Raw genomic sequence first — 26,094 nt, forward strand, 5'->3', positions numbered from 1 at the left:
GCCGGGACAGACCGATGTTCGCTATTAATTAATGTTAGGATTCTATTTAAAGTGCCTGCATGTATTCATAGTTCACATATCCTGAAGTCATCACCTGTGCATATGATAAGTTCAGTCTGCTGTTGATACCAGCAGCAGCCATCATGATCTACAAACAGTTATGAAATCTGAAAACAGTTGGCTCAATTCCAATTCTGACACATGACTGTTAGTCAACAGTGACCTTCTATTAATGACAAATGTAAACGTCCTTTTCTCAATGGAAATATAGGATTAACCAGCATTTCTTTCTTTAAAATGTGTATAATTCAGTTGTTTTGGTAGTCACTCTTCCCTACATTTCATTGAATTCGATTTGTTTCATGTTTTGTGTTATGAATTGATAATTGTGCAAAATTAATGAGTTCACTTATCGTAGATGTTAAGAACACACAGTGACAAGCTAAAATGATGATTGGACTAAACGAAGCGCTTTCCCATCATGCACTTATTTTGGTTGCTCCTGTAGAAGCCCAGTATAGTGTCTTTTGCCCATGTGGACACTGACCCAACCCACTCAATTCCATATATGTGCTCCATAGCTCACCATCAATCACACAACTGTACAGCTCAGGCACGTAATGGGAGTCCAGCACCGGAGTGAACAAACAGCACATCTTCCTCGCAGGTCACGTGACACAATTAGTTTGAAGTCCCTGTTGCTTGTTGAACGTCATTGATTAATTACATCGGGTAAAATTAAGCAAAACTAAGTAAGAGAAGGTCATCAGGAGAAGGGCAAATACACAGAGGGAGAGGGGGGAGGGAGAGAGAGAGGGGGGGAGAGAGCACTGTCAAAAGACCATAAAAACAAGACAGCTGTAGAGACTGAAATAGCGCTGCCTCTCCTGTCATTCTGTTTCCCAGCCATTTTGACTCTCGCTTTTCAAAAACTCATCAGTCTACACCCTTCTTGGCCTTCCTTGCCCCTATCAGCTATTCCTTTTTACGCAGTACATCCGGGGGCCTGACGTTTGAGTGACAGCGATGCACCGTTTTGAATCGGGCACTTAAATGATCAACAACACGCTTACAGATCCAATGTTCCCTTCAGTAGGCAGTGATCAGCAGGTCTTTAAACAAATAACATAGTTTTCAACTAAGATCACATGTGATGGATGTTGTGATGGTGCGTGACACGTTTCGTACAAAGAACAATGAACACTGAAGCAGGAGACTGTAGATAATTTATTGACGCTAAAAGCTTGATAAGTAAAAAAAGGCAACAGCAGGGACTTGAACCTCTCATCTTAAATATATATGTTTACAACCTGACTCCCTCTATTTACATGATAGCTTTGCATAGCAAACTTGATTCCCACAGTAACATGGCGTCCATTGTGTACTGTACACTGCGCATGCATCATCCAAAATCTATCAAGTTTTCTTCCTGTACAACTTCATCACCTTGTCTCCTTTTTGACCAATCAGCAATCAGTATTATCACTTCCTTCCCAAAATCTGCATGCAATTTACTGAATTCCTCCTTGGTGCACGATTCAACCGCCGTCCAGTCCCCTAAAGGAGGAGCTGGAGCATTAATAGGCACCACATTTGCGTTTCTCTTGGGCCAGACTTTAGGTGATCTGGATTTGGCTGCTTTGGGTAAAACAGAAGGAATCTCAAGTGCTGAAGTGGAGCTCAGACTGGGTCCTGCTCCCACACCTGATGCTGGGTCTGGGGTCAGCCACATGGCGTTTGTGTTTGGAGTGGCTACAGGATATCCCCCTTCTGCTGTGTTGAAATTTGGCATGACAAAAGCCTTGAGTGGGTCACTGGAGCCCGTCTTTGCAGCCTCTAAGAAAGGAGAGGATAATAATGGAGAACTGATCTATATCATAACAACTAAATTATAACCGATACTACAAATCAACTCTGTCTCACCTCTGTACTGCTTCTCCATGTCCATCAGCAGCAGGGCCAGGTAGTTGTGGTTGGCAGACAGCAGGGCCTTGATCCAGCTCTCCTGGCCGGCCTGGTCGTCAGCCGCAAACTTGTAAGTGCGCAGGCCCGGCTCGCTCCAAACCAGGGAGAAGGCAAACTGCTCCTCGGACTCGCACAGCTGGACGGTGCAACCTTCCAGAACAATCACTCCAGCCAGGTCCTTGTCGGTAGGTCGATCCTTGTAGAAGAGGAGGTTCCCCTTCAGCACGCACCAGCGCTTCTGATAGGATGTGTTTCTCTCACCCTGCGGCCCAAATGTTGTGTCATAACGTTTCTCGTAGACAAATGGCTCGAGTTCTTGCCCAACAACTTTGATGAGTAAGTAACTGACTTGTGTGAAATCGCTGATGCAAGTGTGAGGAACTGAGACAGAGATTACATGAACATTAGCAGCTTTCAACAACATTCACTGCAACGATGAGAGTGGAAACACATTTTATCCTGCAGTGTTTTCTGTCCTGGCTCACCTTCTTGTTCAGATATCCTTCCTTGTCCACAGGTGAGTTGCAAGATTCAAAATAGGTCACAATCCTTTCATCAAACCTCATCCCTGAACCTGCCAAGCCAAGAAAAACAAGCAAAAACTGTTTACTTCCTTCTTTTTCATGTCCTTTTTGGTTTGTAGAGACGCAATATTGACGTGTACACGCGCATTTCCTGTATTTATACTAAACAAACATACTTTTGTGTTATGCACGTTCAAGTTAAAGTGCAAGTTTAAACATGCTGTCGTGTTTCTGCTCTACAACTTAACTCGGTATCGTCGTATTTGCTGCAATGAGCAACAAACAACTAAAACAAGCAACCACAAGCACAAGCTTTCTTCTTAGCGTCGTAGTCTCGCGTTAATATGCACAGATCCTGATGAAGATCATTGTTTACGTTCATTAAAATGTTTATTCCATCTCCGGGTCATATACCGCGGGAAATCATTGACAGCCTTCTCGTTCACTCACCTTGATTTGTGCCGTTTTGGTTCACGTTTTATCAGTTTCGGTATGTGTGTATGTGTATGTGTGTGCGTGTGTGTGTGTATGTCGACACTTCCTGGTAGCTGAGGTGAGCGCGTCCGCGTCACCCGGACGGAGGTAACACGAGTGGACCAAACCCACGATGAGTCATGACAGAATGATTCCATAGGTGCTGATGATTTCCCACATTCAGAGCCAAACTCCAGATGTGTTATTTATATTATTATATCGCATTTTCCTTTTAAAGCACTCGTCACATTTGAATCAGGAGTATCGTATCTTAATGTTGTATTTATTTACATTTTTAAGCATTTCTTTTTTACTTTCACGCTATACTACATTTGTTTGTTTACATTGAGTTTGTTCTACTTCCTGTTTTCATGTCGAACACGTGACCACGTTTAATTTTTAGTACTTTTGACTTAGGTTATTGCTTCAAAACTGTCCCAAATCGTTTAAAAATTCCCCCGTTGGACTTAATGGACATAATAAGTACTATCTTCTTGTTAAAGCAATTTAACTCAATTAGTTTTTTTTAAACTTTAATGTGGTCTAATTTTTTTATTTTATCTTTTTGGTGATATGGGTTCGACTGTATGTTTCATTATTTCACCTAATTTTTGTTGATATTCATTTAATAATGCTCTAAAATAAATCCTATGTTACTGCCGAATAATTATGCTGTGTGTGTGTGTGTGTGTGTGTGTGTGTTCCTGTACAGACTAAAGCAAGTCATTTGTTGAACCAGTTGATTTTTAATGACTAACATGCCTTCAACATGAAACCTGTGGCTCTATCATTCACTTGAGCATTCAGGCCTTCAATGAAGATGAAACATTCTACACTTGACCAAAAACATGACAACATGTTTGGCTACAACTTCATTGCATTCACAGTCAAGCAGCTGTTGTAAATAGGGAGCCGCCATTATCCATCTCTTGCCCCCCATGCAAACATCCAATACCTTCCCTCCTTTCAGTCTTTCTAAAATGTAAAGTGCAAAACAAGTCAAACCTGTACCACTTTAATTTGTATATTAACTTAAAACAAACAGCTTGTTATGTGCAAGAGTCTCCTAAAGGACAACGACTAAACATCAAGATCTGAGCGCTTCTTCATCTGCTTCAGTCTGCTTCTGCCGATCCAACATACAAAGGCAGCGACCTCATAACTTCAAAGCTGAGGAAAACTTCAAGCTGTCGGTGGAGCAAAACAAAGCTAAAGAGCAAGTCAGTGTCCATCCGGTGGGCTGTGAGTACCCCAGTGGGATGTTCATGTTGCTCTGTGTCAAGAGGATGTGAGAAAGTAATGTGCAAAGGGTAAATTTGGTAGAGGGAGTCCAAGCTTAACATGATAAGCACAAAACTAACGACAAACAGCAAGAAACCTTCCCAAACAAAACAATGATTTGATCAGTTCTCATCAGTTCTGCAGCTTGTAACTTATACTTTACTAAGTTCACTGTATCCCACAGCTGCGTCTCAAATTCAGAGCAGGATAACAGACATCCTTCACATTGTTATGACAACTTAATTGTGCTAGTTTCCCCCAACATGCAGCATCAAGTCTTAAGTAACTGCTCAGGCTGAGGTTCACTGCTGCTCCCTCCACACCTGCTGTAACTGCAGCGCCTCTCCAATGTGGATCTTCTGGTGTCTCTTCAGATTCTCGCCGCGGCTGAAGCTCTTCCCGCACTGGCAGCAGTAGTAGGGCTTTTCCCCCGTGTGAACCCTTTTGTGTTTGTTCAGATCTCCCGCCTGACTGAAACGTCTCCCGCACTGCACGCAGCCGTACGGCTTCTCCCCCGTGTGACATCGCTGGTGGATCCTGAGGTTCCCGATCCTGCTGAATGTCTTCCCGCATACAAAACACTGGTGAGAGTCTTCCCTCCTGAAGTGCTCCCTCCTGTTCTTTCTGACATCAAACGCACCCCTGTTGGGTTTCGCAAACCCATGCCTCCTTGCTAGTGCATTATTTGAGTGAACGATGACAATGCCGTACGGTCCGGCGCCGGCTTGTTGCCTCTGGCTCTCAGCAGAGGTTTGACGAGATGAGTTGCAACTTAAGTCCACGCAGCCGCCGTTGTGTTCTTGGTGAGGTCGTAGTTCTGATGTGGCACAGTCCACCGGCTCAGGTTCACTTTTGATGACAGATGACTTCGCCCCTCGAGGAGTGATGGAGTGAGAAGTACAGGCATTATCTGGCGAGTCAGCAGCACTCATGTCCCAGTCCACTGCCTCCTCTGTCACATACGTCACCTCGTCTTTGCAGAGTTCCACTGATGTTTGTGCCAAGCCGAACTCGGATTGCGGTTCAGTAGTGCGGCCGCATTCCTGTTCTATGGACTCCTGCTTCACATACTGATTGAGTTTGTGTATTACATCTTGTTCTGTGTGTGTGAGGTCAGAGTTCAGGGTCGGAGTGAGACTGAAATCATGCTCAGTATTCTCCGTTTCTTCCTCTATGAGCAATGGAACAATTTCAGGCTCAGAAGCTGTGAAGCAAAGACCAAAAAGGGAAGCGTTACATTAAATCCTTTAACTAAGAGTGAGAGGAACAGTGTTGATATGATCAAATGCTTCATGATTGCTGTTACTAGTGTGGAACCAGGTTGTACCCACGTTTGTCATCTCTTAGGATTTTGTCCTGGAGCTCCTGCAGCCTCCTCTTCAGGCTCTCGTTCTCTCTCTGGGTCCTGGCAGCCTTCTCCTGGTACTCGGACACCGTCTCCTTCACCACCTCCAGCACTTCCTCCACCGCCACAGTCAACAGCTTTGCCACACGGGCATTCAGACGCTCCATCTTAGACATGCTGGAGTGCAATGACACGGTGGGATAGAATGTGTCACAAGGGAGAAATGTGCAGCCGCTATGCATAATCTGATTACATACAGATTATAACTCATTGGCTTGTTGATTAGGTACAGTTGACAACAACAGTGTTGACATTTCTAGAATGGAAACAGATAACAACCTGGCAACAAACTGCGACCTACTACAGCGGACCAATTCTCTGTTTACATCGACAGAATGCCGGTTAATTTGTTCTGAATCAAACCGCACTTTAACATATACTCATACATATATATTTCAATATAAATACCTGTAATTTTGTTCGTATTTACCGGGTTTATTTACTATATTTAGTACCTGTAACCTGTGGTGAAGTTCTCGGCTGCTGTTTCGGGGTTAGCTCCTCTTAGCTACATTAGCTAAGTGCGTATCGCTTTCGGACGCTGCAGTGATCAAACAGACGCGTTACGGCATCGCAGTGTGAGCGAAACTTTCCATCTAAGACACGCAGAAGATTCACTTTATAGAATCGTGTAAATGACGTAACGCACACGCAAAACAACACGGGATAAATAGGAACAAAGCAAAACAACTCGTGCCCCCCGGAAACAGAAAAGGAATGACTACCGGGGAATGGGCGCCTGTCAAAATAAAAGCACGGGAGTGGCGAGTGCCAGCGTGGTGAAGTATGAGGCGTTATCTTAAAGTTAATTGTTGGAATGTCTGGCATTGCTACATGCTGTAAAAACATTGGGAAATAATCTTTGTAACGCTTGCTGCTAACTGGCGCAGTGAGATACTGCAATTACATTCAGAGCGCTTGGAAAAAAGGATGTCATAGCCGGCGTATTTTGCATTTAATAATGAATCTTTTTATAGTTTGAAAGACAGAAGTGCTTCCTACAAATACATAAAGATGTTGTGAATGTATTTGCAGTTCATTGTAGGTTAATTTATTAGTGCAACAACCTTTGACAGTGTTATTCTACACATTAACAACACGGACTGTATTCAAACAGGTACGGATAACCTCATCACTGATGAGTTTGCAGGTGTTTCTTTAAATTGCTTGAGTGACTAAAGCCTTTGCCGCAGTGGTTACAGCCAAACGGTTTCTCTCCTGTGTGGTAGCGCAGATGAACCGTCAGGTAGCCAGACTGACTGAACCTCTTCCCACACACTGGACAGCAGTACGGCTTCTCCCCTGTGTGGACTCTGTTGTGTTTCTTGAAGTCTCCGGCGTGTGTGAAGGTGCGTCCACACAGAGAGCAGCTGTACCGTTTCCTCGTGCATCTCTGAAACGTTCTTAAGCCAGCTCCACCTGAACTCTTCTTGTTTCCTGCTCCAACACTGTTTGCATTGTATCTGTCAGATAATGATGCCAGTGGCTCCTCTGAGTCACTTTGGTTCAGGATGACCCCTGACCCAAAGTAGGGTGCTGAACTGACTTTAGGTTCTAGATTTAATGTGGCTGCAGACAAAGTGCTTGTTCCAGCGACATTGTGAAAATAATTTGTGACATGCAGAGCTTCTTCTTCCTCTAATTGAGGCTCTGCTTTAATTCCTTCAGTTGTGAATGGAAGATGTGAATGAGGGTGAGACTCATTATCAGAGACTGTGACTGTAAAGATGGAGTTTCCTTTGCTTGAAATTGATGTCGACGCTGCACTTTCAGCCTCTGTTTTAATATTTCTCAGACCCAAATATGGTTCTGTTGTGTCTTCAGGGGGAAGATAAGAGCTGGTTGATGACTGAAGTGTAATGGGTGCTTCATAGTCGATGTCTTTATACGTCCCTGAGGGAGAAGTCTCTTCACTGTGCTCATCAGCGTCCTCTTTCATGTCTCGTCTCTGTCCCTGGTCAGTGAGACTCAGCTCCGCCTCGGCCGGTGAAACCTGTGGTACGATTCCTGCAACGTGACAAAGCAGAAAACAGACGATCAATGTTGACAGCTGAGAGGAATTCCAAAATGTCTTCGAGAGTAACAAACAAAGTCCAAACATCTGGCATCTGAGCATTCCTACCATTACAGTCTGTGTTGATCTTGTCCTGGAGCTCCTGCAGCCTCCTCTTCAGACTCTGGTTCTCTCTCTGGGTCCTGGCACTTTTCTCCTGGTACTCCCACACCGTCTCCCTCACCACCTCCAGCACCTCCTGCACTGCCAGGGACAGCAGTTTGGACACCCGGATGTTCAGACGCTCGATTTTGGACATGTCTCTGATTGGACTGAATGAAAGAGAACCTGTCAATCACTGTGTGTGTATCTTTCTGAAGTCTTCACAGGGACAATTATCCTGTCTAACATTGAAATAACAGACTTAAAACATTAATTCGGATAAATCTTTAAGATTATACAGACAACAGACATGACGGGAAAATATCAAATTAATGTTAAGATAGGTAGATATTAGACATAAACACTGTCAATCCAGCACTAAATCAGCAATAACAGAGACGTGTTATGGCCTTTATATTAGTTATTTATAATAGTAATTCACATAAAGACACAGCAGCATACCTGAGAATTGAAGTAGTTTGGTGAAATACTGCCGCGGTCTTTAGTGTTCGGTGGAAATGCTGAAGTCCGGTTTCTCTGCAGCTGTTCCGCATAGAAACGTTCAATGTCCCCGTGTTTCCTCCGCAGTTTGGTGTCTTTATTGGCCTTAGTAATCAGGCCCGCTGTCCATACAGCGCTGCGTTCATTACGACTGTTTTCATTTAGCCCCACGCTTACGTAACTTCCTTTTCCTGGAGTTTTAAAGCGGCCGGCAGCACCGCTCAGTGCAATACCGCCACCTACCGGACCCAGCAGGTGATTACACCATCTATGCACACCTTTTCTATAAAAGCGGCCGGCAGCAGAGTTCAGTGGTATACCGCCACCTACTGGAGCCAGCAGGAAACTACACCATCTATGTACAGCTTTTATATTAAAAAAGGCACTTTGACACATAAATGTTTCATAATTTTATTTCCAACACTTTTAGTTGATTTTATGATTGTACTACACTTAGTTCACATTGAGAAAAACGATTAAATGACAACTTCACATGTACTTTTATCATGTATTACCTTCAAGTTTTAACACAGAATGTCTGAAAAAAAGGTCTGGATGACTTTAAATCATATATAAAACGATAAATTCTGACATGATAGAGAAAAATTCACAAAATACTGATCACTGATGAGTTTGCAGGTGTTTCTTTAAGACATTTGAGCGACTGAAACCTTTGCCGCAGTGGTTACAGACGAAGGGTTTCTCTCCTGTGTGGTAGCGCAGATGCACCGTCAGGTAGCCGGACTGACTGAACCTCTTCCCACACACCGGACAGCAGTACGGCTTCTCCCCCGTGTGGACCCGGTTGTGCTTCTTGAAGTCACCAGCGTGTGTGAAGGTGCGTCCACACAGGGAGCAGCTGTATTGTTTACCCACACGTCTCTGAAACGTTCTCAGTCCAGCTCCGGTTGAACTCTTGTTGTTTCTTGCTCCAACACTGTTTGCATTGAATCTGTCTGACAATGAGGCCGGCGGCTCCTCTGAGTCATTTTGGTTGATGATGACCCCTGACCCAAAGTAGGGCGCTGAACTGACAGCAGGGTCGACAGTGACCTTACTTGTTCCACCTGCGTCATGAAAATAATTCACAACTTGCTCGGCTTCTTCCTCCGATTTAGGCTCTAATTTTATTTCATTAGTTGTAAAGGGAAGATGAGAATCAGGGTGAGACTCATTATCACAGACTGTAACTGTAAAGATGGAGTTCCCTTTGCTTGAAATCAGCGTCGATGCAACACTTTCATCCTCCACTTTAAAATCCCTCAGACAGTGAAAGCTCTCATCAGCTGAATATGATTCTGTTGTGTCTTTAGGGGAGAGATTAGAGTTGTTTACCGACTGAACTGTGATGGGAGCTTCATAGTCGATGTCTTCATACGGACTTGAGGGATAAATGTCTGCACTGTGCTCATCAGCGTCTCCTTTCGTGTCTTCTTTGTCCTCCTGTTGGACGGGACTCAGCTCCACCTCCGCCTGCTGCCACACAAGCGAAACGTGTGGCACGATTCCTGCAACGCAACAAAGGCGACACACACAAGAACACTTGACTGAGAAGCAAATCATCATCACGACTAAACAGCAAATCCAGTTGCCATAAACTAAAACCACGTTCTGAGTTGTGTGTTCTCTTCTTACCATTACAGTCTGTGTTGATCTTGTCCTGGAGCTCCTGCAGCCTCCTCTTCAGACTCTGGTTCTCTCTCTGGGTCCTGGCACTTTTCTCCTGGTACTCCCACACCGTCTCCCTCACCACCTCCAGCACCTCCTGCACTGCCAGGGACAGCAGTTTGGACACCCGGATGTTCAGACGCTCGATTTTGGACATCGTCTGATTGGACTGAATGAAAGAGAACCTGTCAATCACTGTGTGTGTATCTTTCTTATGTCTTTGCAGGATCAGCATGGTGCCTGTAACTGTAAGATCCGACCACAAGCAGGTAGAAATGAGACATTAACACTGTCATTCATCACTAAATCAGCCATCACGGAGACATTTAATGACCTTTATATGAGCATACCTGAGAATTAAAGTGGTTTCGTGGATTCTGCCGCGGTCTTGAGTGATCCACAGCTGCAGGGTGAAGTCCAGTTTATCTCATGTTGTTCCGTACAGACAGAGGTTTAAGTGAATAAACAGCGCTGTGATTGATGAAGCTTCTGTTTTGATGTGGCTCGCGGACCACGTGACTTCCTCTTCCTGGTGTTTTAAAGAAGCAGCTGGCAGCAGCGTTCAGTACTTTGTCGCCACCTACTGGACACAGCTGGAGACTACAACATAAAGAAATGGGAGTGTTTTTTTTTGTTTTTGTTTTGTTTATTTGTTTAAAATCATACAAAAGAGCACCAATATAAAAAGAGTGAATTATTCGCAGCCTCTATCAAAGGGGCTTTAGATGTGGGCAAAGTATTAATAAGATATTTTTATGAAACCCTGAGGAACACCACAGTGTAAAACTGTGTTAGAATAAATCCTTCAAAAAATAGTATCTCCTTTTGGAAATACACTGGAAGCTCTCAAACATTCCCATTCAACATTATGAGAAGTCGTTTCTGTAATTCATATCTCACACTTGCAGCCTATTGTACCATTTTACAATATGATGGTATTATCTGATCAACAACAGTACGAAATGCATCACATATAGTTTTTGTAAAGTCTGCATAACCTTAAATATATTTTTAAGATGAACAGTGCTATGATACAATAGATTCATATAACACCGAAGCATCACTGATGAGTTTGCAGATGTTTCTTCAAATCACCCGATTGACGAAACGCTTTGCCGCAGTGGTGACAGCTGAAGGGTTTCTCTCCTGTGTGGTAGCGCAGATGAACCGTCAGGGTCCCGGACTGACTGAACCTCTTCCCACACACTGGACAGCAGTATGGCTTCTCCCCCGTGTGGACCCTGTTGTGTTTCTTGAAGTCGCCGGCGTGTGTGAACATGCGTCCACACAGAGAGCAGCTGTACCGTTTCCTCGTGCATCTCTGAAACGTTCTTAAGCCAGCTCCACCTGAACTCTTCTTGTTTCCTGCTCCAACACTGTTTGCATTGTATCTGTCAGATAACACAGAGTCTGGTGGCTCCTCTGACTCATTTTGGTTCAAGATGACCCCTGACCCAAAGTAGGGTGCTGAAATGACTTTAGGTTCTAGATTTAATGTGCTTGTTCCAGCAACATTGTTAAAATAATTTGTGACTTGCAGAGCTTCTTCCTCTAATTGAGGCTCTGCTTTGATTCCTTCAGTTATAAAGGGAAGATGAGAAAGAGGGTGAGACTCATTATCAGAGACTGTAAAGATGCAGTTTCCTTTGCTTGTAATTGATGTCGACGCTGCACTTTCAGCCTCTCTTTTAATATCACTCAGACCCAAATACGGTTCTGTTGTGTCTTTAAGGGAGAAACAAGAGTTGATTAAATGCTGAACTGTGATGGGAGCTTCATAGTCAATGTCTTCATATGAACTTGAGGGATAAATGTCTGCACTGTGCTCATCAACGTCTCCTTTAATGTTCTCTCTTTGTTCCTGCTCAGTGGGACTCAGCTCCACTTCAGCTTGCTTGGGTGCAGAAGGAACCTGTGGCACGATTCCTGCAATACAACAAAGGTGATGAAGCAGGACAGGGACGATCAGTGCTGTTCTTGAATCATCATCCGATCACGTGAATGACTGAGATCCTTCATTAAACATCTCAACATCTGGCAGGAACATTCCCACATTCACGTTCTGAGTTGTGTGTTCTCTTCTTACCATTACAGTCTGTGTTGATCTTGTCCTGGAGCTCCTGCAGCCTCCTCTTCAGACTTTGGTTCTCTCTCTGGGTCCTGGCACTTTTCTCCTGGTACTCCCACACCGTCTCCCTCACCACCTCCAGCACTTCCTGCACTGCCAGGGACAGCAGTTTGGACACCCGGATGTTCAGACGCTCGATTTTGGACATGTCTCTGATTGGACTGAAGGAAAGAGAACCTGTCAATCACTGTGTGTATCTTTCTGAAGTCTTTACAGGATCAGCATGGTGCCTGTAACTACAAGATCCGACCGCAAACATGACAGGAAAGGCTCATACTTAGAAATGTGACATTAACACACTAAATCGGCCATCGCAGAGACGTTTAATGGCCTTTAGATTGTTTATATTCGTGATTCACACTAACACACCGCAGCATACCTTAGAATTTAAGTAGTTTCGTGAAATACTGCCGCGGTCTTAAGTGATCCACAGCAACAGGGTGGAAATACTGAAGTCCCGTTTATTTCATGTTGTTCCGTATAGAAATTAAAGAGGTTTACGTGAATAACAGCGCTAGAGACGCTGTTGTTTTCATGTGGCTCACGGCCCACGTGACTTCCTCTTCCTGGTCTTTAAAAGCGGCTGGCAGCAGCGTTCAGTACTTTGTCGCCTCCCAGTGGACGCAGTTGGAGCCTGCAGCATATACAAACAGTGGGGATTGTGGTGTTTTTATTGTCATTTTATTTGTTTTTGTTGTTTTTGTTAATTAAAAGAATCACAAAGGAAAGAAAACTCTCACATATTAACCGCTAAACCTTCCATTCTTATGCTTAAGAGGTTACGAGCCCGGTGGCATTCTGACATCCTGCAGGATTCAGAAGAGTTTGAGTGTCAAGCCTCCTTTTTGCCACACGAGGGCGTTTTGAGCAAAAATAATGGTGCAATGTAGTGACAAGCAATCTCATCATTAGAGTTGCATACAGTAACATCAGTACTTGATATCAGCGATGGTATCAAGGTTTACATTGTTGGCGCACACACACACACACACACTTTTAGACTGTGCACAAGTCCTGATAGCTCAAATTTAGCCCCCAAAATCTGCAGAATAAGACCAGGAAAAATAAACCTGGAGGTTCCACCTGAGAGCCTGGAGCTTCGTTTGTTTTCTTCTGGGCTCTTGAGGACTATTCCTGGGCCGAGTCCTTCAGGTCTAGACAGGAGAAGACATCCGATCCTGCAGCCCGGCATCAGGTGGACGGCACGTGTACTCTGGTCAGACTTGGGAGGAAATTCTTTTGGGCTTTGTGGTGTGTGTGTGTGTGAGAGAGAGAGTGTCTGTTATATTCGCCCCTATGTGTGTGTTTGTGTGTGTGTGAATGGCAGCACCTGCCAGCACTTCTATAGCGATCAATAAAGCTTAACATGGAGAGAGAGAGAGAGAGAGAGAGAGACACAGACAGACAGACAGACAGACAGACAGACAGACAGACAGACAGACAGACAGACAGACAGACAGACAGACAGACAGACAGACAGACAGACAGACAGACAGACAGACAGACAGACAGACAGACAGACAGACAGACAGACAGACAGACACACACACACACACACACACACACACACACACACACACACACACACACACACACACACACACACACACACACACACACACACACACACACACACACACACACACACACACACACACACACACACACACACACACACACACACACACACACACACACACACACACACACACAAAACACTGTGGTTTATTTGCTGATAAAATTTAAAAGAAAGTTGGTGCTCAGAGTGTTTTTCACAGTTTAAAATCATTGTTTTGGACGAAGCAACAAACAGCAGTGAGGCAGTGCAAGTAAACCCTTTGACACAGACGTGCATACATGATTGATCCCCAATTGATTTGTGCACACACACACACTCTCTTCTTCTTGCGTCGGTTTCTCATTTTCACTTGGGTATTCCGAGTATCTCCTCGGCCTGGTCACGTAGTTTGTTCTTCTGGATCTGAGAAGAAGGAGGAAGAAGAACAAGAACCTCATCAATCACTCTGATTTTAGTGTTTCATGATGTTTTCGGCCCTGTTACCTAACAGCCAAGGGGTCAAAGTAAAAGAGGGTCAAGATGGAGACGAGGTCCGCCACCCGCATCCGGATCTAGAATACGGAGCGGGGACGTGTAGCGTGCAGACGAGGTAATAGCTCCCTGTCCCGCCTGTCTGGGGGCGTGAGGGGGGCGGCGGGGGCCTGTTCAAACACAACCTCGCGTCTACGCCAAATTATATTGAATGGGGAGAAACACAAGAGGGGAGTTGGTGTGTGTGTGTGTGTGTGTGTGTGTGTGTGTGTGTGTGTGTGTGTGTGTGTGTGTGTTAGACCTCCAACACCCTTGTTTAATTCATCAAAGTGCCGTCACAGCTGCTACTTGTAGCTATGATGAAAAACCTGTGGGTCTTCTTCTGAGTTATTCCTGAAATGTGGGAATGTTGAGGCGGCGTGTGGATTACCTTTCCAGTAATGGTGACAGGCAACTTGACTCCGAACAATACGTGGCGAGGAATCTTGAAGTGGGCGAGCTGAAAGGAAGAAAGAGAGGAGAGACTGAGGAGACATGTCCAAACTTGTTCGAATGTTGAATAATAAGGACGCAGGACATGGCGGCGACATGTGTGTGTGTGTGTGTGTGTGTTCCTCATCTCACCTTCCCCTTGCAGAAAGCTTTGACTTCCTCCACCGTGCACTCCTGTCCCTCCACCAGATCGATACAGGCACAGATCTCCTCACCCAGCCGCTCGTCTCTCACCCCGACCACCTGAGACGTAGGCCAAAACAGGAAGTCACGACACACAGAACGTAAACGTAGATGAGAACATTTCCTCAACTCCTCTTGGCGCTCACCTGGACCTCCTTGATTTTGGGATGCGTGTGCAGGAGCTGTTCGATCTCAGTGGGATAGATGTTCTCTCCTCCTCTGATGAGCATGTCCTTGATCCGCCCGTCGATGCGGCAGTAACTGAACGCGTCCATGCTGCCTATGTCTCTGCGTTTGGATTGCGGGGAAGAAAACCGCGGACTTAAACGTCAATATCGCCGTTTGGGCCTTCGTTGGGAAATCAAGGAACATTTGCGTATCCAACTAGGGTTCTGATGTCTCCCGTGGATCCAGAAGCGTCCGTTCTGCCTCATCATCACTCTGACTCACCCTGTTTTGTACCAGCCGTCTTTGGTGATGCATTCATTTGTCTTGGCGTCATCCTGCCAGTATTCCGACATCACGCAGTAGCCTCGGATCAGAATCTCCCCCATCACGCCCAGCGGCACCATCTCTCCTGACTGAGGGTCCACCACTTTGGCCTGCGGAGGGATTGAGTGTGTGTAACCATGACAGTTTGATGGGAAATGGAAAGAGTGAACGACTGAACGAGTGAACGGCGAGGTACCTCAGTGTGAGGCATGATGTACCCAACCGTCTCCGCCTTCCTCTCCATGTTGTCCAAGGGGGAGGAACAGAAGGTGACCGGACTGTTCTCTGTGGTGCCGTAGCCGATCTGTGGAAGAAGCAAATGGGTTAGGAGCAGGTGTGTGTGTGTGTGGAGAGAGTCAGTGCATCAAAGCTGGCAGGTGTGTATTCAATCACAGAGGCAGAATGGATGGAGATGTTGAGTTCCCAATAAAATGCGAGATCTGTTGAGCAAACTCGAGATTCCGCTTCTCCGGGCCAGCTCTCCCGTTATTTCCCCCCGACAGATTTTGCCGCCTTTTCTTTTCCCACAGGATGAAACTGAAAGACGCCTTAACGACTTCCAGCTTTGACCACGGAAAGCCGGGCCGCCGGAGAGGAGGGAGAGGAATGCGCTCTGGAATGAAAAGTGGCATCTCAGACTTTCATTCCTGGGATGATGGAAGGATCCTTTACAATTGTTGCGACGTGCCAAGCATCTGGAGGCCATTAGGGCTCCTGACACAGCGGCTACCTTTCCTGCCACAGCAGACTGAAGAACAATACAGATGTCTGGGATCGTGCACGGATCAAACTTCACCTTGTAGCACCTTGTTACATAAACATCCCGCTGTTATTAGAAGCTGGAAAGAGGAACGTATAGAAACGCAACATAATGAGCCAGAGTCCAACGCTTCATCTTCCCAATGCTGTAAAAAAGTGAGGCACTTGAACAAATGGATCCCGTGTCGCCTTCCTGCTCATTCAGGGTTAAACTCTCACAGACACTTGACTTCCTCTTGCAAACCTCTCGCTCACCCTGCCAAGCCCCCCCCTGCCACACACACACACACACACACACACCCCTCAAATAAATGTTATAAATAGCGCTGTGTTCCGCTCCTCTCAAAAGCCCAAAGTGAATGTGTCTCTGCATGCCCTCCTTCGCTCAGTCACTCACCTTTACACTCCTCTCCCTCTTTCTCTCTCCAAACACACACATACACACACACACACACACACCCCCTTTAGTCCTCTGCTTTGCCTCTCTCAGAGGATTTGCACAGGATCCTTTTTGCTGCTGCGTCCCACCAGAAGATAATCGGATCAAGTCATCGATCTGAAGAGGAGCGTGTGTGTTCATCATGCGCTGTGTGAGCTGGTTGTTGCTGGGGACCTGCCTCGTGGTGCTGGGCCCCGCCGTGCAGGGAGCCCCGGGCCAGTGCCCCAGCCTGTGCCACTGCCACGGGGACCTGCAGCACGTCATCTGCGACAGCGTGGGGCTCAGGAGGATCCCTCAGGTGTCAGAGGCCACCCTGCTGATGAACTTGCAGAGGAACAACTTGGGCAGCGTCCCCACCGGCTCCTTCAGCGAGAGCAAGGGGCTCGTCTCTCTGCACATGCAGCACTGCCAGATCCGGGAGATCGGATCCCAGGCCTTCAAGGGGCTGAAGAAGCTCGTCTACCTCTACCTGTCCAACAACGAGATCAACAACATCAAGCCCGGTGCCTTTGAGGACCTGACCGCGCTCACCTACCTCTACCTAGACGGGAACCACATCAGTGACCTGGCCAGAGGGATCTTCTCCCCCATGATCAACCTCTTCATCCTCCAGCTGAGTGACAACAAGCTCCGCGAGCTGCGGCCAGGTACCTTTGTAGGTGCCAAGGACTTACGCTGGCTGCACATGAGCGGGAACGAGCTGACCACCTTGCAGCCAGGCTCTCTGGACGACGTGGAGAACCTGGCCATACTTCACCTGGACAGGAACAAGCTGTCCATCTACCCCGCCGCTGCCATGAGCAAACTGCGGGTGGTGGAGGAGCTCACGCTGGCCAGGAACCCCCTGAGGATCATCCCTGACTACGCTTTCCAGAGCTTTGGGCGCTACATGGAGAAACTACACCTGGACAACATGGGACTGGAGAAGGTCAGTCTGCTGTTTCATTCTTTACTCATTTAGATTCCAATCATGTAGATTTGCAAAGAGACTTTTCAGGCCCTCAGTTAAATAAAGTCAAGAAATTACTAAAACATGTGGTGTTAGGAGTCCAGGACTTCCTAAGTTCCTTGTTGCACATTTGCAGAAACAAATCTATAATCTATTGCCCGTCTGTTTCAGTCTTTACCTTTAATATTGAAGCGATGGCCTGATTACAGGTTTGCAGCATGAATGAGCCTTTATGTGTCCGTCTTCATATTTATTTGTTTTGGTTCTGGCAAACCCGTCTGGACTCTATTTGCATATTTTTATGCATGGACTTGTCAACAGCAGACGCCCCCTTGCCAGGCCAGCTAACGAGCAGCTTCATAAACTGGTTTCTGTGGTAACGGAAGCTTCCACAGACGATCTGATTCATTTAGCACTGTCACAGATTACATAACTGAGATTTATTATGCAAGTGTGTGTGTGTGTGTGTGTGTGTGTGTGTGTGTGTGTGTGCGTGTGCGTGTGTGTGTGTCAGTATGTAATGTATTTCCTCATCTTGTGGAGGAATTTAGTCGTTTTTGATTCCTGTGTTTTGGAATAAAAGCCACTGAGTGTCTGAATTGCTTTTGATTGGACTGAATTCCTCCCTAATTGATGCGAGTGCCTGGCTGTAAACTCTCTCTCTCTCCCTCTCTCTGTGTGTCAATCTAAGGTCAAATGTGTGAGACGTCCCTCTTGGTTCCTGCTCAGCTTTGTACAGTACGAGCTCTATGCTTCTACTACAGCGGCACATTTACTTCATGCTGCTTGCGCTTAATCCAATATTTGACAACAACCCCCTCTCATGCTGGGACTGTGTGAGAGCCAGGTGGAGGCAGCAGCAGAGGCAGGAGGAGATGGGGAGAGAGCGAGTTTGGAAGCCAACACGGCCGGGGGAGATGAAGCCATTTTCCAGCCTATGCAGATATTTAGAGGGTGTTTTTGTTTGCTGGCCCTCAGCCGAGTGTGAGTCTAATTATTACACAAGTGTTATTTTCACCTAGGCGTGTTTTCTCCTTTCGCCCTGAGGGTCTTGTAAACAGGTCAGGAGGGGTTAGCAGACAGGTAAATAGAGAGCAGGGTGTTCCATGGGCCGATGAAGAGGAGTATTTTTAGCCACTGTTGAATGGACAATTGGGTCCTTTGCGAGCCTTCCTGGCAGAGGAACGGGAGGAAGAGGGAGACGACAGAAAGAGCAAAAACACCCCGGCTCCATGCTGGAAATCATCCATCTTCCATTGGTCCAGAGTACCAGTGCCTCTGCTACTGTGGAAATTTCCTAAAGTTGCTTGAAAGGCTTCATCTCTGCCACACATTCACAAGACGGCCCTTCAAACCAGGCTCCCCCCGTCTCCGGTCTTCTCCCCTCCTCTCCTCTTCCTCCCCCCGGATGAGACAAAACTCCCAACAAGACGTAGGTCGGCTCATCTAGCACCTCTGTGAAGCTTTTAGCGCCCTCACAGATGCACATGAAGTAGAGGTGGAAAAGGGAGGGCGGTGAGCATCGGTGTTGACATTAGTGAGGATGAGAGGAGGCTTTCATGGTCGAGCAGGAGAGCAGAGATGCCCTTCGTCTAACCCTCTGACAGATCCAAGAGGGTCTGTCAGAAGTTTGTGTTAGGAAGTGTGTATTGATCCAAAGACACACCTTAAAGTACCTCTTGTCTTGTTCTAGTTCTCTGACGGTGCGTTCACTGGCGTGACGGCGGTGAAATCCCTGCATCTGGACAACAACAAGCTCAAGTCTCTGCCCAGAAGCCTGGAGTTTGGTTCCATCACCAACCTCACCCTCACCAACAACCCTTGGAGCTGTACGTGCCAGCTCGCCCGACTACGGAGGTGAACCCACCTTCACACACACACACCTAAAAATATATCACCTGAGACATTAATGATGTATGAGGTGGGCAGCCACTGGTCTAATCCTCTACTAAGTGTCTTCTGGTCCTCAGGTGGATTGACTCCAGCCGCAATCGCCTGGATGCAGTTTGTGCGTCTCCGTCGCAGCAGAGAGGCAAACAAGTGAGAGACAGCGCCGCCCTGAGTGGCTGCAAGGTCAAGCCAAAGAAAGACAAAATGGCTGTCCGTCGTTGAACGCACAGCTGTTCAGGTGCGACCCAATTATGCAGTAACCCGTGACTACCTGCGTCCATATGGTTCTGTTTTAGTCAAGCATCATGGAAATGGGAAGGCATGGAGAGTTGTTTTTGTTTTCAATTTCTCCCCTCCTTCCTCCAGAGCTCCTCTGTCCCTGTCTGTCCCTGTCTGAACCTTTCCATTGTGGCCCTGGGGTCCAGGACGCGGCGTCCCGGTCGGGCTGTTTGACTTGGCTGCTGATTTTGTCTTTTTCCGCAGGAGACACCGAGGAGACACCGCCTGTCCAGGTGTCCGTCTCCACATGCAGAGGACGCAACACTAACTAACTCTCCTTCAAGACTGTCCAACTATTAATCCGCCCCAAACACACACACACACACACACACACCAAACACATTTTGTAGACAAACGCTCCTCTCTCTCCCTCTGTCGCTCCCTAACATGAAGACATTTAATGGACTTTAGTTTTGATACTTTCACTCGTTCTTTTGTGACACAGACGTGGATTAAAGTTACAGTTTGGCTCAGATGAGACGACACAAAATGGAGAAGAAGAGAAACATTGTTGTGCTTTTCTTCCCTTTTGTGCAAATTCTGCATATCGTACTTTTCACTTCAAACTGATTTAGATTGGTAGTTTGCGGACCAAATATATAAAGGTTACTGACAAGAGGCTCATGTATTATATATTCAATATCTTCACGTGTCCTAGTAACGGCTCACAACCAATAAATGTCTACAAAATGAAGGCGTCTTTGTCTCGCTTACGTCTTCCAACTACAGCTAGTGTTCTTTTGTATATTTGGCTCCCCCTACTGTGTAAAAGCTGAATTACATCTTGACACATCTTCATTCATTGGTACTTACTGTTATTTGCTTGATGCCCATGAGAGCCACAAGCTTCTTCACAAGCTCAGCGGGACACGGGGAACCTGCCATGATGCCTGCAACACAAAGATAAGTAAAAAAAATGATTTAATCTGTAACCTACGCAACCATAGAGACATATTCCTATACAAGTTTCCTTTTCAGTGTAGAGCAGCATACTTGGTGAATGCGTGCAGCAGTAATCAAACCCGGTCAAGCATCTTAAAAAGCACCGTGTCTGCGTCTCTCTCACCTGCCTCAACAGATGACAAGTCAAATTTGGCCAAGTCTGGCTGATTGATCATGTCGATGAACATAGTGGGGGTTCCATAGATGAACGTGCATCTGGGAGGAAACGGCAGACAAAAGATTTGACAGATATTTTAACCATGGAAAAGTAGATCAACATACACAATTTAATTTGTGTATTTGTGCCAAGGATGTGTGATTTCACCTTTCGCTCTCCAAAGCAGCCAGGTTGGCTCGTCCATTGTAGCCGGCGGAGGGAAAGACGACGGATGCGCCGTGTACAGCCATGCACAGGTTACCGCCCACAGAGCCAAAGCAGTGATATAGAGGCACGGGCAAACAAATGCGAGTGATCGGCTAGGGGGACAAAGAGTTTGACGGGCCAGAATGAAGAATAGTGGACTGTACCAACAGGAATCTGACATTCCTTGAGGGCAAGGCAACTGAACTTCTTCTTAAAATTATGAATCTGTGCAATAAACATGTGCATTTTAAGGAAACAAGTAAATACTGAACCTACTGAAGTCACTAATGCCACACCCACATGAGAAAGGCCTGCAACATAACAGACAACACTTTGGTTCCACTCACCCTCCAGTCATATCCCACTCTTTTGCCAACAAAGTAGGCATTGTTGACGAGGTTGTGGTGAGTCAGGGTCGCTCCCTTTGGGGCTCCAGTTGTGCCCTGGTAACAGATATTGGGCATCAGTTGCTTAAATCATTCATTAAAACATCACTAAAGCTTACTGTGACTGCACTGCCACCTCAGGCCCACGTGGTACGATCCTTTTGTAACACAAACAAAAGGGACTTTGTGAAGCAAGCGGGACAAAGCCATCTTGAACGCATCATAAGCCTAACATTGGTTTCTGTGATCTCAACAGGAAAGAAAAGATTCAAATCTGAGAGAAAAACAGATGGCCACACACACACACACACACTCCTCCGGATCTACAGATGTAATCAGAGCTCCAATTTCTCGCAGAAACCCGTTTCATATTACCGAAGTGAACAGGATGTTTATCGGGTCATCGAAAGAGAGTTTTTTCTGCAGGTCCTCTAGCTGATGTTTGTGCTGGCTGTCTCCTGCCTGCATCACATCATCCAAATGGAACATTCCTGGCTCACGGCTATCCAAGGTGATAACAGAACGCAGCTCCGGAAGTCTGAGGACAACAGACACACATGTATGTTGGTTATACTATAATCATATCAACCCAGACAACAGTGTTCATTCATCCTGACTAACCTGAACTAACCAGATTCAACAGTTAACATGTTAGATAGCCACCATCTGCTGTACCTGGCACTCTTAATGGCTCCTGGAGTGGAAGACTGGATCTCTGGACAGATCTGTGTCAGCATTTCACAGTAATTCTGGGTCCTAAACTTTGTAGGACACACTATAGCTTTACACCCGACCTGTGCAAAGAGAAGCAGGCGCCATTTCATTAACCCATCCTGTTGTCTATACTGTGTCTATGCATCACAGTATCTCAAATCACCCCCACCTTCTGGAGTGCGAACTCCACCTCCTGCTGCTGGTATGCAGGGTTGATAGCAACCTGTTGGGGTGGTAAAACAAGAACATGCTGAGAGATCGTGAGGCAGAGCAGATTAAATGTTTGATGAAGGCAATTGTGTGCACGTGTGGCACTGCGAATGCCCGTCCTTTACCAATATGACGCCGGCTTTGGCTGTGGCGAAGTAGAAGAGGATCCATTCGTATGTGTTGGGCCCCCACATGCCCAGCCGGTCGCCCTTCGTCAGCCCAAGAGCCAGCAACCCAGCAGCGGCCTGGTCCACCTGCAGAGAGATGTTACGCAATAACACATCTGTTCTCTGTGACAAAGAACAATAGAACATGATGCACAACCATCAGCACACTCAGTGTTGTTTTTGGGGGGATGCCATTTTTCTAGCTTTATAACTGTTTTCATTCATCACATTATTGCCTTAGCTTGCCTGTGTCATAAATGCTGAGAGGAAAACCCAATACATGTTCCAACAACAGCACAAGCTTCTTTTAAATAGCTACAGAGCTCTGGAATGTGAACATAAACCGACAAATCTTCAAACAGGATGGGCTCCCCAGCGCCTGCCAAGCAGAGCAGGAACAGCACGAGACCATGTAGAAGTGAAAACGACACAAAGACAGATAATGCAAGAGTTGCAGCACCATATTAAATCAAAAGTAAACTAGATTGAGGACAGCTGTATGTACACAAGGGGACGGCAAACGGGTGGTATTGGTTGAATGAATGACGAAAGGTAGTAACATGGAACCTGGTGTGCGGTCAGTGCTCTTTGTGCAGGGTTATTGGTGTCATCACACCATGATTGACATTATGGTCTCCTTTTACTGGAGTTCAAAATGTCACTAGGTGAAAGTTGAAGAGATTTACATGAGGCTCCAGGAAGACTTTAAACTACATGGATCATAAACACAAGAAAAGTCTCAGCAAAGTGGAGTGGATGAGTAACGTCTCTGAAGCAAGAACAGAGACACGCTGTCGTTCAGTAATGGAAGTGCTTAATCTATTCATTCTTTAACTGCCATTTCCCAGACAGAGAGATTAAAACAGACATTTATTTTGCTCTGGTTTAATAGTCAAACTGATATGGGTGATGTATTTATAAAAGTGCATCCTCACCGGTCCTCTCAAGTTAATTGTTCCTGTTATTCTGTTTGAGAAGATAGATTAATGTCATCAAGTAAATCCTGCATCTATACAAACTTCATTTCTGTGTGGATTATTGCTCTGGGGCCCATTTAGGACTTGTTCAGCATGCACACACACACACACACACACACACACACACACACACACACAGTCCTGCATCTTTCAACAGGTTCAATTTCATGATTCAAACTTGAATGACTGAAGCATCTGATCTGTAAACACGCACAAAACAAGAGATACACTCACATATTTCCCATGCAAAAAATCTACTCTCAGTGTTAGGGTCTTATTCTGAATGCTATGTTGTGACGTTGTCTTCCAGACTAAAACCAGACATCAAGCAAATATTTGCCTAGAGGAAGTTGCTCACATCTTGTTGAAACTGTGCAAAGGTCTTGCGGATTCCATCCTCCACAAAGACCACGGCCTCTCTGTCAGGACAGCGCTCCACGGTGTTCTGCAGGGCCGCTTGTATGGTAGCATCGCGCAGAGACCAGGAAGAGGTGCCGTGAGCGTAGCTGGTAGTGAGAGATGGGACGACGGGCGGACTGTCCACATGGATGCCACTGCAAGATGGAAGACGGGCAGCGTAATGATAAGACAATGGTCATATTAAGTATTAAATGAGTTAGTATCCAATGAGGCAAAACTAAACACTTTTCAGTTAAAGAGAAAAAGCCAAGTACAAGATTGTTGGGTTGAAATTAGGGAAGGACTACATTCATTATGGAACCAGTCCATGCAGGAGTATTCCAGACTAAAATATTGTAAATATCACAAACACACCATATCATGACAACAGATCATCAGTATGTTATAGAATCTGGATCTTAGTAATAAATCATCAGAGGAGCTTGGGGATTGTATAGTTTCTTACCTACAAACTTAATATTTAAAGCTGCAATTAGCAGTTTTGGCCGACAGGAGGCGAGAGGGCACAAAAGATGAAAAAGAAGGAAGAAAGACGTAATAATAACACAACATTACTGTAATATATGAGCTGAGTAGAATAGAGAAATATTGCGAATTCTTTTCATACAATGGCGCGTAATAGAGATAAATCTGGCGAAACAAGCACACAAAAGCATCAAAAACAGCCTGAAAGTGTGTCGTTACGAGCTAACGGTAAATGTGAACATTAATCATGTAACGTCTGTCTGATATTCAGTGCAGTAAACTGTAACTGCAAACTTTTAGCTGCCGTAGAGATAAGACGGGATGTGAAATGGGGGAATGTGATATGAAAAACAGCTGTCACACACACTCACACACTCTCTCACACACACACTCACACACACCCAACTTGACCCTAACAATTCAACGACAAGCAGTAGCTATCTTGTCGGATCGGAGTGTTTGATTGCACCTTATTGTCGCACGCACGAGCCTCAGATCTGAAACATAAACAAAACCTGCAGGGAAGTTTTGTTGAATGTCGCGATAGAGTTATGTAACGTCAATACAAAGCGTGTTTGGAGTTTGACCGCCACTTACTTTCTTTCTTAACATTTTTTGGCGTAACGGTCAAAAGAAAAGTGCATTTGTGCAACTTACCGGCTCGCTTGGAAGAGAACAACTACGTGTTGCGTTCGCGATCCGTGCAGGACTGCGGGGTTCTTGGCAAAACAAACGTTCGCCCGAAGACTCCGGGAGCAAAGAGCAAGCCTGGGGATCATTCTATGCATCTACAAGGCGCCGCTCACAATCAACTATCAAGAACCGATGATCGATGCTTCTCGTTTAGCTGGTATGCAAGCGCACCTCAGCACACACCCGGAGCTTTAGGGAGGGACAATAAGGTGCGGGGACGCAGTTCAATGCGGCTCCTCTCTCGGACCTTTGCTCCTTCAGGCTGTCAGCAATCGGTGCAGTACCGCTGTTGGCCTGTAGGCAGCGCGTGAAACTGCAAAGCATAGAAAGATTATTTTCTTCCCCCCTTCTTTTTAACAGTCAACAGCTGATTATTGACTACATAGTGACGGGAGAGGGGCCCACTTTACTGTGACTGTACTTCAGTTTGAGTAAACTTATCCATGTTAATGAGGGGCCGTGCAGCACTTCAATACTGAGACAAACAAGTAAAACACTCCTTTACTCTCAACTGAAGCTCTTACATTTACTATTGAAACGTACGTGAAATGTACTCGTAAATATAACTGTTGCGGGAAAATAACTATCTGTGTGTATTTGTCAATAACCAATCAACTGTGTTTAGATGAATCATATATGATCACCAAGCATCCCCTGTGGAGGGGATGCAGGGCAGCCATTCCACAGCGCGGTTGTCCACCACAGTTTGGCGTTGTCAGCAGGATCTGACGGCTGACTGGGTAAACTGCTGCGGCGGGAACGGTATCAGCCTACAATTAGCAAGTCCTCCCCTCTCACCAAGCGGTAGAGTGAGCAGACGTTCCGCCACAGCCCTTGTCCATGCTCAGATCCTTGAGGGGTAAAGAAGCCGGAGGCTTCTGTAGGGGTAAGACAGTTTATTTACTCAAAAAGAGAAATCCTTGACAAGATAACCTGCTTTGGGAATGCCTTTGGGGGAGGTCACCGCCCTGGCTCGCAGCACCCGCGAAGAAGGTTGAAGAAACTAAACCAAAATGGGTTTCAACCGGATTGGTCAGCATCTAATATGAATAAATTGATTCTTCATTTTACTCCTGAGTCTTCTCAATTGTTTCACTCCAAATTTCCACCACAATAACAGCG

General features: G+C 45.9%; 4 protein-coding genes across 4 annotated transcripts; 1 reads left to right on the forward strand and 3 right to left on the reverse strand.

Moving 5' to 3' along the window:
* Window positions 1–1,214: 1,214 nt before the first annotated feature.
* On the reverse strand, window positions 1,215–3,080 carry LOC143002194 (sesquipedalian-1-like). The gene is made up of 4 exons (XM_076152175.1): window positions 2,940–3,080; window positions 2,451–2,539; window positions 1,924–2,227; window positions 1,215–1,836 (listed from the first exon to the last, which is right to left on the reverse strand). Exons 2-4 carry the CDS (start codon window positions 2,529–2,531, stop codon window positions 1,403–1,405), a joined length of 819 nt encoding a protein of 272 aa, XP_076008290.1. The 5' UTR covers window positions 2,532–2,539; window positions 2,940–3,080; the 3' UTR covers window positions 1,215–1,402.
* Window positions 3,081–3,702: 622 nt separating this feature from the next.
* Window positions 3,703–12,680, reverse strand: LOC143001876 (uncharacterized). The gene is made up of 12 exons (XM_076151716.1): window positions 12,481–12,680; window positions 12,060–12,262; window positions 11,747–11,899; window positions 11,038–11,686; window positions 10,558–10,573; window positions 9,941–10,142; window positions 8,931–9,813; window positions 8,267–8,419; window positions 7,772–7,974; window positions 6,783–7,656; window positions 5,576–5,766; window positions 3,703–5,448 (listed from the first exon to the last, which is right to left on the reverse strand). Exons 2-12 carry the CDS (start codon window positions 12,247–12,249, stop codon window positions 4,547–4,549), a joined length of 4,416 nt encoding a protein of 1,471 aa, XP_076007831.1. The 5' UTR covers window positions 12,250–12,262; window positions 12,481–12,680; the 3' UTR covers window positions 3,703–4,546.
* A 1,145-nt stretch (window positions 12,681–13,825) lies between these two features.
* acsf2 (acyl-CoA synthetase family member 2) lies at window positions 13,826–25,266 on the reverse strand. Its single transcript, XM_076151957.1, has 16 exons — window positions 24,937–25,266; window positions 23,753–23,948; window positions 22,376–22,504; window positions 22,210–22,263; window positions 22,002–22,120; window positions 21,702–21,864; window positions 21,288–21,383; window positions 20,902–21,053; window positions 20,701–20,792; window positions 20,448–20,524; window positions 15,515–15,622; window positions 15,277–15,428; window positions 14,973–15,114; window positions 14,776–14,886; window positions 14,582–14,650; window positions 13,826–14,082 (listed from the first exon to the last, which is right to left on the reverse strand). Exons 1-16 carry the CDS (start codon window positions 25,065–25,067, stop codon window positions 14,026–14,028), a joined length of 1,848 nt encoding a protein of 615 aa, XP_076008072.1. The 5' UTR covers window positions 25,068–25,266; the 3' UTR covers window positions 13,826–14,025.
* Window positions 16,659–20,328, forward strand: chad (chondroadherin). The gene is made up of 4 exons (XM_076151958.1): window positions 16,659–17,444; window positions 19,159–19,322; window positions 19,436–19,593; window positions 19,839–20,328. Exons 1-3 carry the CDS (start codon window positions 16,659–16,661, stop codon window positions 19,575–19,577), a joined length of 1,092 nt encoding a protein of 363 aa, XP_076008073.1. The 3' UTR covers window positions 19,578–19,593; window positions 19,839–20,328.
* Window positions 25,267–26,094: the final 828 nt, after the last annotated feature.

Source organism: Genypterus blacodes, unplaced genomic scaffold, assembly GCF_046128005.1.
Source record: "Genypterus blacodes isolate CSIRO-AG114 ecotype Tasmania unplaced genomic scaffold, CSIRO-AGI_Gbla_v1 ptg000055l_1, whole genome shotgun sequence".
In the NCBI taxonomy this organism is placed as follows: domain Eukaryota; kingdom Metazoa; phylum Chordata; class Actinopteri; order Ophidiiformes; family Ophidiidae; genus Genypterus; species Genypterus blacodes.

Excerpts from the sequence above, each read along its gene's own strand:
- LOC143002194 (XM_076152175.1), bottom strand. The coding sequence starts at position 2,531 with ATGAGGTTTGATGAAAGGATTGTGACCTATTTTGAATCTTGCAACTCA. Across the intron at positions 2,228-2,450 it reads AAGGATATCTGAACAAGAAG|GGTGAGAGAAACACATCCTA; the intron begins GTGAGCCAGGAC and ends TTTGGGCCGCAG. Across the intron at positions 1,837-1,923 it reads CATGGAGAAGCAGTACAGAG|AGGCTGCAAAGACGGGCTCC; the intron begins GTGAGACAGAGT and ends CTCCTTTCTTAG.
- LOC143001876 (XM_076151716.1), bottom strand. The coding sequence starts at position 12,249 with ATGTCCAAAATCGAGCGTCTGAACATCCGGGTGTCCAAACTGCTGTCC. Across the intron at positions 9,814-9,940 it reads GATCAACACAGACTGTAATG|GAATCGTGCCACACGTTTCG; the intron begins GTAAGAAGAGAA and ends GTTGCGTTGCAG. Across the intron at positions 7,657-7,771 it reads GATCAACACAGACTGTAATG|GAATCGTACCACAGGTTTCA; the intron begins GTAGGAATGCTC and ends GTCACGTTGCAG.
- chad (XM_076151958.1), top strand. The coding sequence starts at position 16,659 with ATGCGCTGTGTGAGCTGGTTGTTGCTGGGGACCTGCCTCGTGGTGCTG. Across the intron at positions 17,445-19,158 it reads ACAACATGGGACTGGAGAAG|TTCTCTGACGGTGCGTTCAC; the intron begins GTCAGTCTGCTG and ends GTCTTGTTCTAG. Across the intron at positions 19,323-19,435 it reads CAGCTCGCCCGACTACGGAG|GTGGATTGACTCCAGCCGCA; the intron begins GTGAACCCACCT and ends TCTGGTCCTCAG.
- acsf2 (XM_076151957.1), bottom strand. The coding sequence starts at position 25,067 with ATGCATAGAATGATCCCCAGGCTTGCTCTTTGCTCCCGGAGTCTTCGG. Across the intron at positions 22,264-22,375 it reads CCAAAGCCGGCGTCATATTG|GTTGCTATCAACCCTGCATA; the intron begins GTAAAGGACGGG and ends CCACCCCAACAG. Across the intron at positions 22,121-22,209 it reads TGGAGTTCGCACTCCAGAAG|GTCGGGTGTAAAGCTATAGT; the intron begins GTGGGGGTGATT and ends CTCTTTGCACAG.